Consider the following 19,605-nt stretch of genomic DNA (forward strand, 5'->3'; position numbering starts at 1 on the left):
TGTGTCCCCTGTTGTCTTTGGGTTTCCCTAGGTACTCTTTGTGTTTGCAGCTCTCTCAGTTGTAATCCACTGTTGTTATACTGGAGGCCTGTTGAAGTGGCTGTAAATTATGGCGAGGGGAAGTGTTCTATAATCTTATGATTAAATCCGCAAGTTTTTTAGCAGGTCAAAGTCTCTGGACTCTGAGCTTCAGTACAGTTTTTTAGCCTTTTTTTTTTTTCTCCCCTTATTTGAGACAGGAAGGCTAGAGGAGTTCCACTAGTCTAATTGCTCTTCCCTTAGGTCAAATAAGGCTCTGGTAGCTTCCCTTGAGGATAGGCCTTTGTTAAGGAGAACAGAATGCTCTGGGCATATTTCAAAATGATTTTGTCTTATTGATTTATTTATTTTGTTACCCTCTCCCTTTTTCTCTGTAACATTTCAAAGCAAATCTTAGATGTTGCATTTCACCTAATAAATACTTGGAAATGTGTCTCTAACAGATATGGACATTATAACCACAATGCCAATATCACACCAAATAAAATAATTCATTACCATTGTCTAATACCAAATTTATATGAAAACTTCCTCGTTATCTAAAAAATATCGTTTTAGAGTTAGTTTATTCCACAATGATCTAAACAAGGTTCACAGTCGTTTTGTTACTGTATCTCTTAAGTTTTATTTAACATATGATAGTTCATTCTCCTTTTTGAAAAAGTGCCAATTATTTGTTGAAGAAACCGCGAGTTCATTTGTCCTGAAGACTATTCCTCATTCTTGATTTGGATTGCCTTTGCACTTTTGTGGAAAATCAGTTGACCATGTATGTATGTGTGGGTCTGTTTCTGGATTGTTTGTTCTGTTGTATTGATCTATGGGCCTGTCCTTTTACCAATACCATGATGTTTTGATTACTATATTTTTATAGTAAGTCTTGAAATCAGGTAATGTGAGTCTTCCAACTTTGTTCTTTGAAAACATGAAATATAAAGTTTTAAATTTAAAAATTTAAATGTATGATTGAGAGCCAATGCTTATTTATTTAGTTATATAAGAAATAGAATACTTGACTGGTGGAAAACTGTATGGTTTTTGATACTCCTGGTTTTAACATATATCTAAAAAGAAAATATCTGTAATACTTTAAAAGTAGTTTCTGTGAAACAGTACAAAACAATTGATGAGTGAAATTACTTTAGAATTAGCTGCTTCATGGCATACAAATGCTTATTCACAGTACCATTTTACTTTCCACGTTTGAGCTAACATTCATTTTAGAACTTGGGATTTGTAATACCAAGTATGTACTTGCTAGCTTTTCCTAAGAGCTGTGCCTAACCAGTTTGCTTTAGTGTAGAATAGCTATTTGTACGTGAGATCTATTTTTTTTTTCCTTTTCTTTTGTCAACAGGGCCATTTAAAAAAGTCCCTTATTTTAAAAAAACTTGATACTCTCATATCTTATTGAAGGAATTCTTGTTAAAGAACTGGATTATTTAAGTATAATGCTACATATATATGCACAACAGTGTAGGTTACTGGCAAGAAGTAAAGTATCAAAATGTAATGCATAGTCATGAACTCACTGCTCAACCCAAGAATTGGAACATTACTTGCATCTAACTTTATACCTTCTATTCTGTTCCTCTGCTTCATGCCAAGAGATAACCACTATTTAGAATTTTATGCTTATCATTTCTGTGCTAGACTCCTACCTGAGTCACTTTTTGCCATTGGCTGTAGACTTTCTTGGGGAAGCAGCAAGTTTCCAAGAAAATATTGAAAACTTGAGCTTTTAAATTTGCTTTCCTTTGGGAATGTAGCTTCCATTAATTTTGACCTCTAGAGATGTTAGGTCACTGTTTAATGTAGTATCTTTTATGCCCACCAAACCCTAGTGAAAGATGTTTGGAGAATAAGATCTACTTTAGACAAATAATTTAAGTTTCTGGACCTGCTTTCTCTTCTGTAAAGGAAGAGAGTTGTTACAGATCATTTTTAAAAGCCCTTCAGATTCTGAATTCCTGTTATTTTAAATTTTGGTATTTATTACTTTTTTATAGTTTAGAAAAAGCCGAAAATTTATTTTGCCTCAGCGTTTTTCCTCTTTTCCTCTGAAATATTAACTTACAGGCTGTCAAAGGAATTATTTGTTAAAGAACCAGGTGCTATGAGTAATGTGCGGAGACATTTGCAATTTCATTTCCCCCTTTGAAATATATTTGAAAAATGGAAAGTCATGTATGTGACTTACATGTTTCTTACATGAAATGAAACATAATCTTAGGATGAATACCCATGAACTAACTTCCCAAGCTGTATTAGTTATTTACTGCTGTGTAATAGATTACATCAAATTTTGTGGATTAAAACAACAAGTATATATTATCTCACAGTTTCTGGGGTCAGGAATACTGTAAAGTGAAAGGTTCTTAGAGCTGCTCTTTAATTTACAGGGACTGTAAATGTCATCTTTGTCACTTTAAAATATAAAACTGTATTTTGTCCCTTCACAGTTAAAATTTACATTTATTTGATTCTTTAAAGATTATAAGATGTATTTACAAATCGTGTCTCCTTTGAGCCTTGCAACAACTTAGTAGAATAGGCAGGTAACGCATTTTAATCACCATCTTACAGATGCAGACACACGTCCAAGAGAGTTGAGCGCTGTGCTCAATGCCCTAAATTGCCTACATGGCAGGGCCAGCAGTAAAATCTAGGTGTTCATGCTCCTTGTGTAGTACCTTTCTGCTCTGTTAAGTTGCTCACAGAAGGTATGCAGCAGGAAAATATTTCTTACACTTTGTGACTCATCAGTAACGGTTGCAAGGTCCATTTTCCATCATCTTACTGCCATTACAGTTGTCAAGGCTGTTTTGTAGTTTTCTAGCTTCTGGGAGAGCAAAATAGTTTTGGGAATGAATGGTACCTAAGTTCATTATGCTATGTATGCCTTTGCTCACCAGTCTTTGCCAAGGCAGCTTTAACTTGTCTTCTAAACAGTATGTTACCCATCTTGGAAAGGTATATCTGATGCCTTCTATGTTAGAAGCCTGAATATATCCATTGGGATGAAAAGATTCTTCTAAAAGCCTTGGATGTTAATACTAATTATTTATGTATATCTAATTTTTTTCTTATTTATTTAAAAAGTCTCTGAACCTATAATTTTATGTGAGGAATTTTCAGAAAGTAAAATGATTGATTGAATATGTATATATTCTTATTGATAGTTTTTTTTTTCTTTTTTTGGCTATTTATTTCAGATCTTCTGGAAGCTCTGAAGCCAGATTACGTGGCACCCCTGGTCCTTTGGCTTTGCCATGAGAGTTGTGAGGAAAATGGTGGCTTGTTTGAGGTATTCTGCACCTTTGCACTTTCTCCCAAAGCAATATTTGTGTAATTAAATATAAAAAATGATTCAAAAATCAGTATTTTCCAGTTGTTCACATTTGTAAAAATCTGCATCAGTTGGTACCACTTGTATATTTTTTAATATTATGTATTTGTTATAATTAAGGAACAAGTATGACTAATGTCCTTTTTTGAGAAAGTAACAGCAACTTTGTAAATTGTTCTTCCCTAGTTCTTCATTTCTGATATTCTTGTCAAATGAAAATGTGACTGGCTGGTTTGATGTGTTTAGTCAGATATAGAAAGTCTCATTTGGTTAGAGATGCTGAGTAGTAAAGTGAAGGGACAGAGGTGATGGTTTAAAGTCAGCCAGGCCAGGTTTTGATTTCTTGCTCTGGTAATTGCTGGCTCGCTGGAATATTGTACAGATTAACCTCCCTGAGTTTTAGTTTTCTTGGGGTTTTGTTGTGAGAACTGGAGATCATATTTTTAAACTCTTACCATACCTAGCAGTCACCCCTCAATTTTAACTATTATATCAGTATAGCAGGAATTCAGTCTGGGTATGATAGATCAGTAAACACAAATTATTTGTATTAACTTTAAAAATAAACTTTGCTATGTTTCCCTATCGCAAAGCTTTACAAGTTTACTATAAAAATAAAAACCACACATAATCCTACTATCCAGTGAGGTTCAGTTTTCACTCTATAATCAAAGTCCCTTTAGATTTCCTTATGCTGATTTATATATTTTTTGGTCCTCATTTGAGTTTGATCTCTTTTTTGTTTTCTAGCATAAACTGTTATATTTTAGACCACCCCCCTTTATTTGATTCTCTGTGGTAATATAATAATAAACCTGTTGCATGCGGAATACATGACATCCAAAGATATTTCTTGGTAGCAAAATTACCTGGCTCAGTTTGAAGTGAATGATATATTAGCCTGATTTATTTGAATAAAAAGCTGTTTAGTAAATGAAAAACAGTCTACACCTGTCTATGCAGAGATAGGCACCTCTGCTTTCTTAATCACAGTCGTTGATTGTGAATTGTGGAAAATTAGAGGTGGAAAGAACTTTACAACTCTAGATTTACAGAAGAGAAATTTAATAATATCAAGCCATGTGGAGCTCCAAATTTGGTCTGCCTGTCTTTTATCTCATTAAGGAATTAAACAAAAATTCTTTGTCTTTTACATTTATATTTGTTATTAATTCTGTGAACAAAAATAATATATGCTTTTTGTAGAAAACTTCAAATATATAGGGGAGTTTATAGAGGAAAATAAAAATCACCCACATTACCACTATCGAGAGATAACTCCTATTAATATTTTTATGGATATTCTTTTCCAGTCTTTTATTAGGTGTGCATTTTACACGAGTAGTCTTTTTTTTTAAGTATACAATTTACACACATACCCAGACATGCACAGATAACTAGGATAATGCTGTAGATGAAGTTTTGTATGTTGTTCTTTTAGTTTACTATATTGTGAACAGTTTTAGTAAGGGACATTTGCTGTGTGAGATTGAGTGCAAAATACAGTAAGAGCGGTGTGTAATATCCTGACTTAAACCTTGAATGTAAATTGACACTTTGTTTGCCAAGTTTTGATAGATATCTAGAGTGGCAGATAGAGATTTTTTGGATCGACTGGAGCTGTCGTTTCTAGCACCTGCGAGGAGTTTGCAGCTTGTTGCTTCACTCCCCAAATATGATAAAAGATGATATTTTTCTTTCCTGTTATCAGTACCACTGCCACTTTAACTACTCTGACAGCATCAAGGCCGATTGTCCTGTTAATATATGTAAAGGAATGAGTGATTAAAAAGCCATACCCTTGAGCGTAGAGCCACTGAGAAGTGTGCTGTCTGCTGGTACAGTTTCTTCTGTTATATGCATGTGGAACACTGTAGTTGTGGTGTTTGAAGATATGACAAACAGATTTTCTTACATCAGACATTTTCTTCTGAGGATTTCCTTGAATGGCTTCTAGAAAAAATACCATCTTTCTGTACGGTGATTAATGTATTTGGTCATTTGCCATATTTCTATATAAAGGTGTTTCATTAAAATGAGTATATGTAGTTCATTAAGTCAAATCCTGGCTTTATTTTTCTTTGCTTTTTATTTTTTTTGATTCATTAAGTCTTTCTAGAAGGACATGTATTTCAAGTGATGTGCTGGGCAAATTTGGTATTTATATTGTTTAACCTTCATGGTTACTTCATGAAGAGTGTATTATTATCCTGATTTTATATAAGGGGAATCTTGAGTTTAGGGAAGTCAAATTATTTGACCAGGAATCAGACAGCTAGTCTGTAGAAGAACTGGTATCGCACCTTGGTTTCTGTGCAAAGTCATGCTTTTCTACTACATGCATTTCTGCTATATTGTGTTGCTTTATTTTTCTACTCTGATAACATGAATAGTGCAAAGTCATGCCGGCCAACGGAGTTTTGTAGAGCTGCATTATTTTCATCCGTTGTCATCTAGCATTCTGATACTCTTAAAAAGATAGCTGCCTGTTTTGTTAATTTCATGAAAATTCTATTAGTAATTTCACATTAGATGGTATAACTTCTTCCTCCTCTTTTTGGTAGGTTGGAGCAGGATGGATTGGAAAATGTAAGTCTCTTTTGGTTTTTGGTTTGCCATACATTATTTCCATATCTTTAAACCTGCATATCCAGGTAGAGCTGGGTAAAGACCTTGTCAAATGCCGAACCATTGGATTTAGTGCACGCATAATCAAACTCAAACATTGTAATAGCAACAGGTCTTCTAAAACATGGAAGTTGTCCTGCAGGCCTGTGGTATTTTCAAGGATCTTTTCAGTTTTTTTCCTATTAGCAGTGCTTATTCAATATTTGTCCTGTCCTATTCAGAACTGGCTGTTTTTTCAGACAGCACAGTCTCTCTTTATATTGATGTTTGTCTTCCCATGTCTCCGGCACCCCACATGCTTGTTCAGCAGAGTAGTGAGTGGGAGGGAGGGCGTTTTTTGAAGATGGGAAGAGCTCTGTCCTGGGCAAGTTCTCCAATTCTCTCAGTGATTCTTTTCTTCCTTGGAGCATGAGACATCAGAAGGAGACAGTGGGGAATCACACTGGACAGCTTTCTAGAAGAGAAATTGCAGCTGATCTATAGAAATTATTCTCCTTCAGCCCAACAGTAAATTCATCTGGCTTAAGTCCTCTTTTCCCCCAGTTCTTAAACCTTGTGAGCTCCAGATTGGATAATTACTTTATGGTGTTTAAAAAAAATTGTGAACATTCCAATATCCCAATTCAAGTTTTCAGTTGGATGCTGGTATCAAAATTAATTGAATTATTTAAAAGGCTGCCATTGCTGGATGACATTGTTACAACATATTGTAGACTATTGTTAATGACTGTTCTCTAAGTTATGAAGTAACTTATTCAAACATTTTTAAGTGTCTTATGACATCTTTTAAGAAAGGAAGATCAGTTGTTGCAATAAAAGCTGTATATGGGACTTTATCAATAAGAAATCTCTAGAAGCTTCTGTCATTCCCCAGGACAAATCTTCAATTTAGTAATCATCAAAGTCTGACCATTCTGTTTAAATAAGGTTCTGTTTATTCCTCAGGCTTTTTAAAAAAGACACAGTGTTAAAAATTATCTTCATGGAACTTATGCAGCAATGATGATTTTTGTGAATCTGGGCAATCTAGTTGACTTCCCATGGACAAGGAGGAAGAGCAAAGGGAGGAAACGGGAGAATTATGTGGGGTTGTCTGATATATTAATTTGATTATCTGGAGTCTTTGGCCTGTTATCACCACTAGTTTTCAGTTTGCTATTCAACAAAGCTCTACTCTGTTCTGTTACCTTAAAGTGTATTATCTAAGTGATCTGTGGTGATGAAGACAGTCTTTTGGTGTGATTATATATAATTTAACTTTCTGATTCAGCATTTCATCCTACCTTTAGTAGTATCTGGCATAGTCAGAGGAGGGAGAGGTTTTCCCTTCAGCTTCAAATATTAGAAAAAGAAATTTGACATCCTAATGGGTTTGTTATTCTTTTAAAAAAAATTTGTAGTAAAAATCTTTAGAAGTTAGAATCTTTTTTCCAAATTCCATTTTTCTTGAAGTTAAAAAAAAAAAATTCAGGGGACTCATGAATTCTGCTTTCTGTCTCGCTCTTAAACTGTGTGTTCAGTATCTTAGTTTTGTTTCTATAACCAGTACGATGGGAGCGGACCCTTGGAGCCATTGTAAGACAGAGGACTCAGCCAATGACTCCTGAGGCGGTGAAGGCTAACTGGACGAAGATCTGTGACTTTGATAATGCCACCAAGCCTCAGAGAATTCAAGGTAAAGAGTCCCAAGTCAGTTCAGTCCTGGTTGGGGAATCAGAGGCAACAAAGCATTCTCTTCTCTTATGGAATTGTCTTCTTAATTGTGATAACTTAGATGCTCAAATCATCTAGAGCACATTTTCTGCTCCAGTAGGTATTAGAACTCTCCAATTTAAGGTATGTATGTTACTCCCACTGTCGGTTTTTCAGTTTTCTTATGATCCTGATTTTTTGGTATATGTGTGATTGAGAGGACGGTAGGAGGTGTTTACCCATTTGTGCTCAATGCATCTATTCCCCATCTGGTGGTTGGTTTCAAAGTCTTGCCTTATCTAATCACATGCTCCTTGTCTGACCTGATTTTTCTTTATTTCCCCAAAAGTTTATTTAAGTCTTATATTATTTAGGCTTAGGTCTTTTCTCTCTAGTGAATAGATTTTGCTTTGTTTTAGCACTTTGTCTTTGCTACTGTTTCTCTGCCTTTCTAAGATGCCTCTTATTCCTTTTATCACCTCTGCTAATCTCGGTGCTTCTTTAGAAAAACTCAAGCCCCAGATGTTCAACAAAACCTCCCCAGATATTCTGGGCTTCATTGATGTGTTTCTTAGCTGAACTCTTACAACTTGAGCGTCTAATCATGACTGCTTTCCACTGCTTTTGTTTCATAACTGTGTGGTTTCTTAGCTGCATAGTAAGTTCCTTTGGAGGCAGAGAATGTATCTTGTATGTCCTTTTGTATTTGGTGCTAGTATAGTGCTGAACTCATAGAAAGGATTTAGTAAATGCTTGTTACCTTGAATTATTGAATCATCTATGATATGCCACAGGAAGAGATGGCCAATAAAAGTCACATTATTTTTTCTAGTATAACTCACATATGTATATAATATATGAAATTTAAAGGACCTTTCTGGGAAGGATCATGAATTAGGATTATTTTATAGAAAAATCTTTTTTTCCCTTCCTAGTATTATATTTAATGTTTGATAGAAGAATATATCTGAAAAATGACTGTTCTTTTTTTTTTTTTTAATCCCAATGTTACTTTCCTGTCTGCTGGTACACTCACTGAAATATTCATTGTACTTTTCTCAATCAGAGGATAACATGATTGTTATGTCATTAGCGGTAGCATTTTCTGTATTCTTTTTTTTTGATATTTGAGATAAATTTAGTCTCTGAATAGCAGTCACCTATCAATGAAAATTAGGAAAAGGAAAAAGAAGAAGTGTCTTAAAAACTCTTCTCTGAGGTCAGAATTCCATTTTATTGCCTTAGAAGTATTAGACTAATATAAAGAAAAAGCTAACAATGAATTATATAGTTATAAATGAAAAGATACCCCTAGTATTTGAAGTACAGTTAGAAAAAAAATCTTACACTTTCTGTAGAATCACGACTTTCCAAGCACCCATTTCATCATTCTCATTTTACAGATGATGGAACTAAATCCCAGAAAAGCTGAGTAAGTGGCCCAAGCTTTCTCAGTGTTTGAGCCAAGAGTTAACTCAGGTGGTCTGTCTTTGAGTGCAGTACCGCCAGCCTGTACCGAGGTTACTTTCAGTTAAATAGCCTCCCATCTAGGCAGCAGCCTAAATGGGGTGGTAAGAGGGGGATTGGTAGGCAAGAAACCTACCTAGTGTCACCAGGAATGGCAGAGAGCCCTGGTCATCTCACATTCTGTAGTTTAGTTATAGTTTTTGTCTGAGTTTAGAAGGAAGTTTGTTAGAAAGCTCCCAGAGCTTTTGGAACCTTATGGCATATGTGGATACTCTGTGAATCTCCTTTATTAACCTTTTAGACCCCAGAATAGCAGCTTCTGAATTCTGTCCAGAGTCACTGGTCATAATGGTGGTTTTCTCTGGAAGAATTTTCAGTAATATTTTCTGAGCAGTTACCTGTACAGAGACCTGGGGGTAATCTTGACATTGTTGCATCCTGGAGGAGGGGTGATGGTGGGGAGAGAAGGAAAATTAGTTGTCCCTCCACCAGATGGAAATTGCACATCTGTGGACAAGGATCCGACTTTACAGAGTTGTAAAAATCACTCAAAGACTGCAAAGCTCAGAGCCTCTTTGGAATCATAACGTGGGGAGAGTATGTTGGAAACACCCAGTTATCTTTGGTCTGTTCAGAGTCTCACGATTTTTTCCTGCAATAGCCTGACATCATACAGTCAGTTCATGAATGCCAGCGAAGGTTCTGCAGCAGGCTTGCTGGATGTTATAGGAATGATTGTCTAAAGCATTGTAGCTTTTCTTAGTCACGTCTGTAACAAAAGCTTTTTTTTTTTGGAAATAGCTTACATTTATTTGGATTTCACCAGGAGAATGTTAGCTCTTTAGGATATTTGAAAGATGATGCTTTTATGATCTTTATGTAATAGGTTTACCAAAGCACTCTGTCTTATTTAAATTCCAGTGATCCTAAAGAGAAAATTCAGTTCGTTCATCCTTATTTATCCTGAAGTTGATTGACTTGAATCATTCATGATTTAAATTTTTTTTCAGTACAAATGAAATATAGTTCAACTATATAGGAAAAATCTGGAAGTTTGTCCTGTGGGTCACTATTTAAATAGCACTGTTAAATAACTGGCTAGATATTTCACATATGCAAATGCTCTTCCCACACCATAGTGGGACTGATTTTTCTTTTAATTAATTTTTATTGGAGTATAGTTGATTTACAATGTTGTGTTAGTTCCTGCTGTATAGCAAAGTGAATCCATTATACATATACATATATCCACTGTTTTTTAGATTCTTTTCCCATATAGGTCATTATAGAGTATTGAGTAGAGTTCCCTGTGCTATACAGTAGGTTCTTATTAGTTATCTATTTTATATATAGTAGTGTGTATATGTCAATCCCAGTCTCCCAATTTATCCCTCCCTGTCTCCCTCTCACTTGGTAACCATAAGTATGTTTTCTACATCTATAACTCTGTTTCTGTTATGTAAATAAGTTCATTTGTACCATTTTTTTAGATTCTACATATAAGTGATATCATAGATATTTGTCTTTCTCCTTCTGACTTAACTTCACTCAGTATGACAGTCTCTAGGTCCATCCATGTCACTGCAAATGGCATTATTTCATTCTTTTTTTATGGCTGAGTAATATTCTATTGTATATATGTAGCACATCTTTATCCATTCGTCTGTTGATGGAAAAAAGCATTATTATTGTTATTTATTCCTTTTTTTAGAATCAGTTGGCGGTATAATTGAAGCTCTAAATAAAATAGATTCAGATGGAGGAGTTTCGGCAAATCATACCAGTAATGTGACATCAACAGCTACATCAGGATTTGTAAGTGGAAGAGAAAGCCTAACGCTTTGCCTTCTCTGGAGACTTTTTTCTTTTCTTTCCTTTTTTTCTTTTTTCTTTTCTTTTATGCAAAAAATGCTTTTCCAAGCTATTAATTTATTGTTAAATAGGAAAGGTGAGTGACCATAAAATTTTATAGAACATGTACTGAATGTTTATAAAATTTGAATGAACATAAAGCTAAAATATTAAATGTAACTTTTAATTTCTCTTCTTCAGTGTAATAGTGGTTTTTTTTTGTTTTTTGGAGCATTTTTGATAATTGTCCTTCAGTCACTTTCTAACTCTTTAGAAAAGGATATTTAACTTAGTGCCTCTTTTGAGTCATTTCTTTTAAGGAAAAGCATTGATAGGTTGTATTTTGGAACTATTTCAACATGGCTGCAAGTAAAAAGTCTCCCATTGTGTCAGAAATTCTAAGAGAGCTGTGGTTATAGCTCTTGTGAAGTTTGCTGATTAACTATCTCCAGTACTTCTTTTTAAAAAAAAAAAATTATAGTGCATAAATAATAAGAAATAAGTCATTTGACACATTCAGTTGTGGTGTTTTGTGACTTAGGGGAGACATAGTGATGAAATAAACAATCTAATTGTAACCCTGAGAATATTATCAGTTTATAAATGTGATTTTACTTTAGAGCAGGGGTTGGCAAACTTTTTTGGTAAAGGGCCAGATGGTACGTATTTTAGGCTTTATGGACCACGTACTGTTTCTGACACATAATCTTCTTTTTCTTTTTTTAGACCACTCTTAAAAAAATGTAAAAACCATTCTTAATTCTCAGCTGTTGTTTGCTGACTCTTGCTTTAGAATGAAAGTGATCAAAAATTGGACATGATTCTTTTATAACCTAACATATGCTTCACAAATTAGCTAGGCATGTCATCACTAAATAGAAAAATACAATATCCAATTAGATAAAGGACAGTCCTGGGTAGGAGCTTATGGTAAAATCTAATTATAACCAAAACCATTATGAGGGAGTCTGATTTACAAGCATTAAGCAGTGTTTTGCTCATCTGTTTCTACTGACTTTTATAAAATAGATCTTATAGAGCCATTCATTATCCCTGTTTATAATAAGTTTTTTATTTTTTGTAATTTTGAGTAGCTAACAGTCACTGTATTAATAGGCTTTTCCATCAGCAGAGACAGGAAAGTTGAAAATGAGATGTACTATCTGTTAGCAAGAAGCGGGCAAGAAAAAAGTACTTATTTGTAAATGAGGTCTTTTTCCATACATTATAATTGATTTTATTTAAAAAATATAGTGAAACAATTATGATACCCTATCAGATTTACTAAAATGACATTCTATTCACAAAGCTAAGTATGTAGCAGTTAATAGTTTTGAAAAGTCAGAAATTTAAAGATTTGACAAGAATATCAGTGAAAAAAATAACTTTCTACAATTGTTCCATAGGCTGGAGCTATTGGCCATAAACTTCCTCCATTTTCTTCTTCTTATACGGAACTGGACACTATTATGTATGCCCTTGGAGTGGGAGCATCTATCAAGGAACCGAAAGATTTGAAATTTATTTATGAAGGGAGTTCTGATTTCTCCTGTTTGCCTACCTTCGGAGTTATTCTGGCTCAGAAATCTATAATGGGTGGAGGATTAGCAGAGATTCCTGGGCTCTCAGTCAACTTGGCAAAGGTATGCATAATAAGAAACCTTTATTTTGCTCTTCTTCTCTTTCTTTAAATATGATTGGTAAATGTCACATGCTGTGTGTGTGTGTGTGTGTGTGTGTGTGTGTGTGTGTGTATGGTGTCTTAATACAATAGTTTATAGTGGTTGATTCAAGGATAAAGATTTAGCATGTCTTTTGATTTTTCTTAAAAAGAAAAAAAGGGTAGAGAGTTAGTTGAAAAGGCAAGCAAAAAGAAGACAACAATAATTATGTACAGTCCATAACCCTGGCATAATGTTATTAATTCTCTCTCTGCCATTACATGCTATTTGACCAAGGGTAAATAACTTCTCTAAGCTTCAGTTTCCTTATGTATAAAGTGGGTATGATAATCCTCACCTGACGATAGTGATGAAGGAGCAAGAGTGAAGAATATTTGAAGCAGAGAGAACAGGTGTAAAAGGCCCTGAGGCAGGTGCATACTTACCTTGTTTTTGGAACAGCAAGGGGGTTGATACAGCTATAGAATGAGCAAGGGGGCAGTGGTAGGAGAAGAGGGCCTTGTAGTCATCGTAAGAATTTTACCTCATACTCTGATTAACATGGGAGGCCATTTGTAGTGCTTTGAACTGAGGAGTGGTATGATCTGGCTATGTTCACTCACAGGCTCATTTTTGCTCCTCTGTGGAGAATAGATTTATGGGAGCCAAGCATGGAAGCAGGGAAACCAATTTGGAGTTGATTATGGTAATTCCAGCACTAGTCTGGATATGCATGGAAAGAAAGAGGAGTCAAGGAGGAAGGTTTTTGGTCTGGTTAACTGGGATGATATATATGCATATATACCCATATATTTAGAATTAATTATGTACAATGTATTTAACATGTATAGTAGTTACATATGGTATATTACTATGTATAATAAAATAGATATATACAGTTACTTTAAGGTGGGGATGATCAGGAGTTGGTTTTGGACAGATTTGAGATGCCTAGTACACATTCAAGTGGAGGTATACAGTGGGCAGTTAAATATGTGAGTTTAGAGTTTGTGGGGGAGGCCCTACTGGGATTCGTAGCATTTAAGTGAGATTTAAAGACATGAGGCTGGGTGAAATCACCCCTGTGTGAATGTAAGTAGAGAAAAGCCTGAGTTTGGTGAGAGGTGAGAGGTGGAAGTGATGAGGAGGAGTGAGCAAGAGAGACTGGGAAGGAGTGGCTGGTGAGGTATGAGGCGTATCAGGAGAGTGTGGTATTTGAGAAGCAAAGTGAATAAATGATTTCAAGAAGGGAGGAGCAAACAATTGTGAGAAGGCTTTGGGGTTATTTTATTTCTTGAAGTGAGGGTCAGGCCATGAGTCCAGTTGATAACTGTTGAATCGTAGACTTTTGAACTGATTTCTGTGATTTTGACTGATTGGAGAACCCATTTACTGGAGGATCGATTAGCTCATTGCTGCTCTGAATCTATGAGAATCTATGGTTATTTTATTAAAGTATTCGATGAAGTTGGGAGGGAGGCAAGAAATAGATGCCAGGCAGTTTGTAGTTTTAATCACTCTCTCATTGTATTTGTTGCATATAGTTCTTCTGTTTGGGTAATGTCAGTACAAACAATTGAAGTAAATGTTTCAGAATTCTTCCTCAGACTTGGAAGGAGTTGGAAATCATGAATAGTGTTCAAAATCTGTCACTGGGAATGATAGCCGTCTTGGGATTTGAATCCCAGTCTTCCTAACCTTGAGCTTCCAGGTCGTATGATAGTGAGGCAGTCCTTCATTTGTCCTCCCATCACTACCCTCACCCCTTTTCTTTTTCCCTTCTGGGTTCTGAGGAAGACTGGGAATTAAACTGTCCCATAGCAGTTGAGTGTGGTCATTCGGATATATGAGTCAGGTTTTGTTTTTACTGTCCTATTGTATTCCTACATATATTTTTATATTCTTGCTTTGATACGTTGAAGTTAAGTGGCTCTGAAGTTGCACAGGGTCTTTAGTATTTACTCTTACACTAAGGAAATGTTGACATTGGCAGTGCTTTTACTTGAATGTGGTTGTAAGATTTTTATTAATGTTTTGGTTGTGTCATTTGTATTTGGCAGGTGTGACCTGAAATTACTTTACTAGTACTGACCTATTTGTTCATTTTTATTCAATAGATATTTATTGGATACCTGCTGTGTGCTAGGCGCAGTGACGAGCACTGGAAATACGCCTAGTTTAGTGTCTCCATTGGCAAATAATCCACAGTTATCAGTCAACAAAAATTTATGAATGTCAAGAAAGAACACAAATGTATCTTTTCTATTCTAGAGAGCTGACAGTCTTTAGATTGGGGGACTGATTATTTCTGAATCATATAATTAAGAAGTGGGAGCCATATAGTTTGAGACAGATAGTTTGGGGGAAGTAGTCGCGTGAACGTGTGGACAGTGAAATGCCACTTGTGATTAGCGGTATCCACAGAAGAAGCTGTGGAAAAAGAAAGTCTACTAATAAAATTTTGCTTACCCTAACGTAGGTTCTTCATGGGGAGCAGTACTTGGAGTTATATAAACCACTTCCCAGAGCAGGTGAGTTCTTGATCGTTTTATTTTCTGACTAACCTTCCAAACTGTGTCAATGTGTTAAACTGGCATAGAGCAACCTAAATAAACTATATTATAAGTTATTCATGTGCATGTCAGCCATTAGAGTAGATTGATGTTAACTAGTACCTATTTTGGTTGCCTTAAACTTTGTCCTATTTGAATAGTCTTATTTAATAAATTACTTCAAAATACTAAACATCTGGTCAACAGTTGAAAGGAGCATATTCTGTGTGTGTCCTAAACTTAGTGATTGTGTATAATCAGTTATGATTCCCATGAATATGATTCTTCATTCTTTTGTCAGGTATTTGTGTTGGTACTGACTTTCATAACGCAAACAATGTTAAAAGATACAGAATGTCTTGTAATTAACTTTTTTCTATTTTCTTTTAGAGTAAGTAAAACCAAGGCTGTCTTAATAATCAGTTTATTTTTCTCAATAATATCTTACTTGTTCAGTAAATCTTCTCATTATCTTTTCACTTTACTTTGATATGTTTGTTTTATGTTGCTACTCTGATGTCAGAATATTAATTATATACTGACCATGTAAGGTGGTAAAATAAAAAAAAAGTCTTTTTCATTTCACATTATATAATGTAGAGGTCAGCAAATAGCTAGAATTGTACTTTAATTTTTTTTGAGATTTTAATTAAAAAAAATTCGTATTGCTTAATGCTGAATAGTTCTGTTTCAGTGTTAGTGTTACTTGTTTCTGGTTGTTTTTGTAGTTCTTCGCTGTTTTTTTCTTCTTCTTTTAGTTTTTTCCTTTGTGGTTTCATGCTTTTCTTTTGCTTGTGTTCCTTTCTCTTTTGTTTTTGGGTATCTGTTGTAGATTTTTGATTTGTGGTTACCATGGGGCTCATAGATGTTGATTTATGACTGTGTTTATTTGTTTTAAACCAGGTAGTCCCTTAAGTTCAAACACATTTTAAAAGCTCTACATTTTTTACTCGCTTCCCCCATACTTTGTGTTTTTTGGTTTTTTTTTAATTAATTAATTTTTATGGCTGTGTTGGGTCTTTGTTTATGTGCAAGGGCTTTCTCTAGTTGTGGCAAGCGGGGGCCACTCTTCATCGTGGTGCGCAGGCCTCTCTTGTTGCGGAGCACAGGCTCCAGACGCGCAGGCTCAGTAACTGTGGCTCATGGGCCCAGCTGCTCCGCGGCATGTGGGATCTTCCCAGACCAGGCCTTGAACCCGTGTCCCCTGCATTGGCAGGCAGATTCTCAACCACTGCGCCACCAGGGAAGCCCCCATACTTTGTGTTTTTGATGTCATAGTTTACATCTTCATGTTTATCCCTTTACTGATTATTGTAGTTATACTTGGTTTTACAATTTTTTTTGTTTTAGTCGTTGTACTAGCTTATTTAAGTGGTTGAGCCTCAGCCTTCCCTATATATTTGCCTTTACTAATGGGATTTTTTCTTTTCTGTATACTTAATTCTTGTTATAGCTTTTTCTTTTCCACTTAGAGAAGACCCTTTAACATTTCTTTTAGGGTTGCTTTAGTATTGATGCCTATCCAAGAAGTTCTTTATCTCCCCTTCAATTCTGAAGGATAATCTTGCTGGGCAGAGTATCCTAAGTTGTAGGTTTTTCCCTTTCAGCACTTTAAATATACCATGCCACTCCCTTCTGGCCTGCAAAGTTTCTGCAGAACAATCAGCTGATAGCCTTATGGGCATTCCCTTGTATATGCTCTTTGTTTTTCTTTTGCTGCCTCTAGAATTCTCTCTTTAAGTTTTGCCATTTTTATTAGGATATGTCTTGGTGCGGGTCTGTTTGGATTCATCTTGTTTGGGACCCTCTGTGTTTCTTGTACCTGGCTATCTGTTTCCTTCTTCAGACTTGGGAAATTTTCAGCCATAATTTCATTAAATATATTTTTACCCCCTTCTCCCTTTCTTCTCCTTCTGGGATCCCTATAATGGAAAGTTGGTATGCATGATGTTACCCCAAAGATCCTTTAAAATGTTCTCATCTTTTTTCTTTTTGCTGTTCTGATTGGGTGATTTCCATTTTCTATCTTCCAGATCACTTATGTGTTCTTCTGTATCACCTAGTGTGCTGTTAATTCCTTTTAGTGTGTTTTTCTTTTCAGTTGTTGTATTCTTCAGTTCTGATTGGTTCTTTTTAGAATTTTCTAGCTCCTTGTTAAAACTCTCACTGTATTCAGCTATTCTTTTCCATAATTCAGTTAGCATTCTTATTACTAATGCTTTGAATTCTTTATCTGGTAAATTGTTTATTTCTATTTCATTAGTTGTTTTTTTCAGGAGTTTTCTCTTGCTCTTTCAGTGGAAACAGATTCCTCTGTCTTTTCATTTTGCTTATCTATTTCTTTATCTATTGAAATTTGGTGAAATAGTTACCTATGGTGGTCTTGAAGGGGTGTTCTTTTGTGGGCATGTCCCTATACAGTCGGCATGTGCCCAGTGGCATTGATGGGGGAGCTGGATTTGATGTGAGCACAACTTATGTGTTTTCTCAAGGTGTGCTGGCAGCTGTCATCTTGGTAGGGGGTGGGGCTGGAGATGGAGGGGTAGGGCCAAGCCAGATGTTAGGTAGAGCTTCCCCTCTGCTTAGTGGCTGTTACCCCACTATTTGGTGCGGGGGCAGGTCCCAAGTTGCTGGAGCAGAAGCCCTGAGGGTCGGGTCTGAGCTGGCTAAGTTTCCTTTAAGTGTGTGCTTCCCCCCCACCACAGCACTGGCACCCTTACTCCAGAGGGGAGCAGTGGTGGAGCAAGAGGGGCAGGTGTGGGTAATCAGTGACGGTCAGAGCATGGTTTTGTTTTGTTTGTTTGTTTTTTTTAACATCTTTATTGGAGTATAATTGCTTTACAATGGTGTGTTAGTTTCTGCTTTATAACAAAGTGAATCAGTTACACATATACATATGTTCCCATATCTCTTCCCTCTTGCATCTCCCTCCCTCCCACCCTCCCTATCCCACCTCTCTAGGTGGTCACAAAACACAGAGCTGATCTCCCTGTGCTATGCGGTTACTTCCCACTAGCTATGTATTTTACGTTTGGTAGTGTATATATGTCCATGCCACTCTCTCACTTTGTCACATCTTACCCTTCCCCCTCCCCATATCCTCAAGTCCATTCTCTAGTAGGTCTGTGTCTTTATTCTCGTCTTGCCACTAGGTTCTTCATGACCCTTTTTTTTACCCCCTTAGATTCCATATATATGTGTTAGCATACAGTATTTGTTTTTCTCTTTCTGACTTACTTCACTCTGTATGACAGACTGTAACTCCATCCACCTCACTACAAATAACTCCATTTCGTTTCTTTTTATGGCTGAGTAATATTCCCGGAGCATGGGTTTCGTTTGGCATGGCCACCATCAGAGATCTGGGGCCCCTGTGCAGCCACCAGTAATTGCTGCCCCCTTGCTGCTCAGTTGCCACGTAGAGTTTGAACCTCCTCAGTGTCTCATGGCTGAGCATTTTCCTCAATCATGGCAGCCCAGAGTGTGAAGCTGCGACATGAGGCACATGGTGCTGGCGTGTTCTCTCAGCTCAGGCTGGGGACCAGGGCAGTCGTAGGAAACCAGTCAGCTACCCAAGTGGTTTCAGTCTGGCCTCTCTGCCCTGCCTCGGGGGCACGTAAGTGTTCACGTGCTCCCGGAGTCCAGGCTTCCCACAGCCCTCCTGTTAATCCCACTGGCCCTCCAACCAGCCAAGGGGACTCGTGTTCCCCTTGTTGGACACCAGGGCTGGGGCGCCCAATGTGTGACTTGAACTGCTCACTCCCCAGGGAAGGTCTCTTCCCGTGTAATCTCCTTTTTCCTCTGAGTCCCCTCTCAGGGACACAGGTCCTGACCTGATCGCTTTTCTTCCCTTTCTACCCAATTACCGGTGGGTCTTTCTTATAGTCTTGGTTGTACAGGTCTTTCTGTTAGTCTGCACTTAGTTTTCGGTGAGAATTGTTCCACATGTAGATGTATTTTTGATGTGTTTGTTGGTGGGGAGGTGAGTTCCGTGTCCTCCTGCTCCACTGTCTCAGTTTGAGTCTTCAGTTTAGTGTTACAGCCTAAGTTTTCACACAGCCCTTTTTTTAATCTGAGGCAGTGTGCAGTGCGTGGTCAGGTGAAGAAGTTTGGCTTTTATTTTAAAGACAATAGATAACCACTGAAGGACTGAAAGGAGAGAATTATATGATCAAACATGGATTTTAGAAAGCATCAACTCTGGCTCATGTTTGTAATGCTTGGATTTTAAGGGAATGAGATAGAGAGAAGGAGATTTTCTAAGAGACTGTTGTAATAATCTAGGTTAGAGACTGTGGTTGATTGAATAGGATTGTGGGCATGGGGATGGATATAAGTGGAGAAATTATAGAGATATGTAGGGAGT

General features: G+C 36.4%; 1 protein-coding gene across 1 annotated transcript in view; it reads left to right on the plus strand.

Moving 5' to 3' along the window:
• LOC103013794 (peroxisomal multifunctional enzyme type 2-like) overlaps nucleotides 1–19,605 on the plus strand; it is a 72,766-nt gene that overhangs the window by 25,650 nt on the left and 27,511 nt on the right. Inside the window, exons 9-14 of the mRNA XM_057539320.1 lie at nucleotides 3,255–3,346; nucleotides 5,953–5,977; nucleotides 7,563–7,691; nucleotides 10,887–10,990; nucleotides 12,433–12,669; nucleotides 15,167–15,218. Coding sequence (XP_057395303.1) covers nucleotides 3,255–3,346; nucleotides 5,953–5,977; nucleotides 7,563–7,691; nucleotides 10,887–10,990; nucleotides 12,433–12,669; nucleotides 15,167–15,218 — 639 coding nt within the window. The remainder of the gene's footprint in view (nucleotides 1–3,254; nucleotides 3,347–5,952; nucleotides 5,978–7,562; nucleotides 7,692–10,886; nucleotides 10,991–12,432; nucleotides 12,670–15,166; nucleotides 15,219–19,605) is intronic.

Source organism: Balaenoptera acutorostrata, unplaced genomic scaffold (genome assembly GCF_949987535.1).
Source record: "Balaenoptera acutorostrata unplaced genomic scaffold, mBalAcu1.1 scaffold_701, whole genome shotgun sequence".
In the NCBI taxonomy this organism is placed as follows: domain Eukaryota; kingdom Metazoa; phylum Chordata; class Mammalia; order Artiodactyla; family Balaenopteridae; genus Balaenoptera; species Balaenoptera acutorostrata.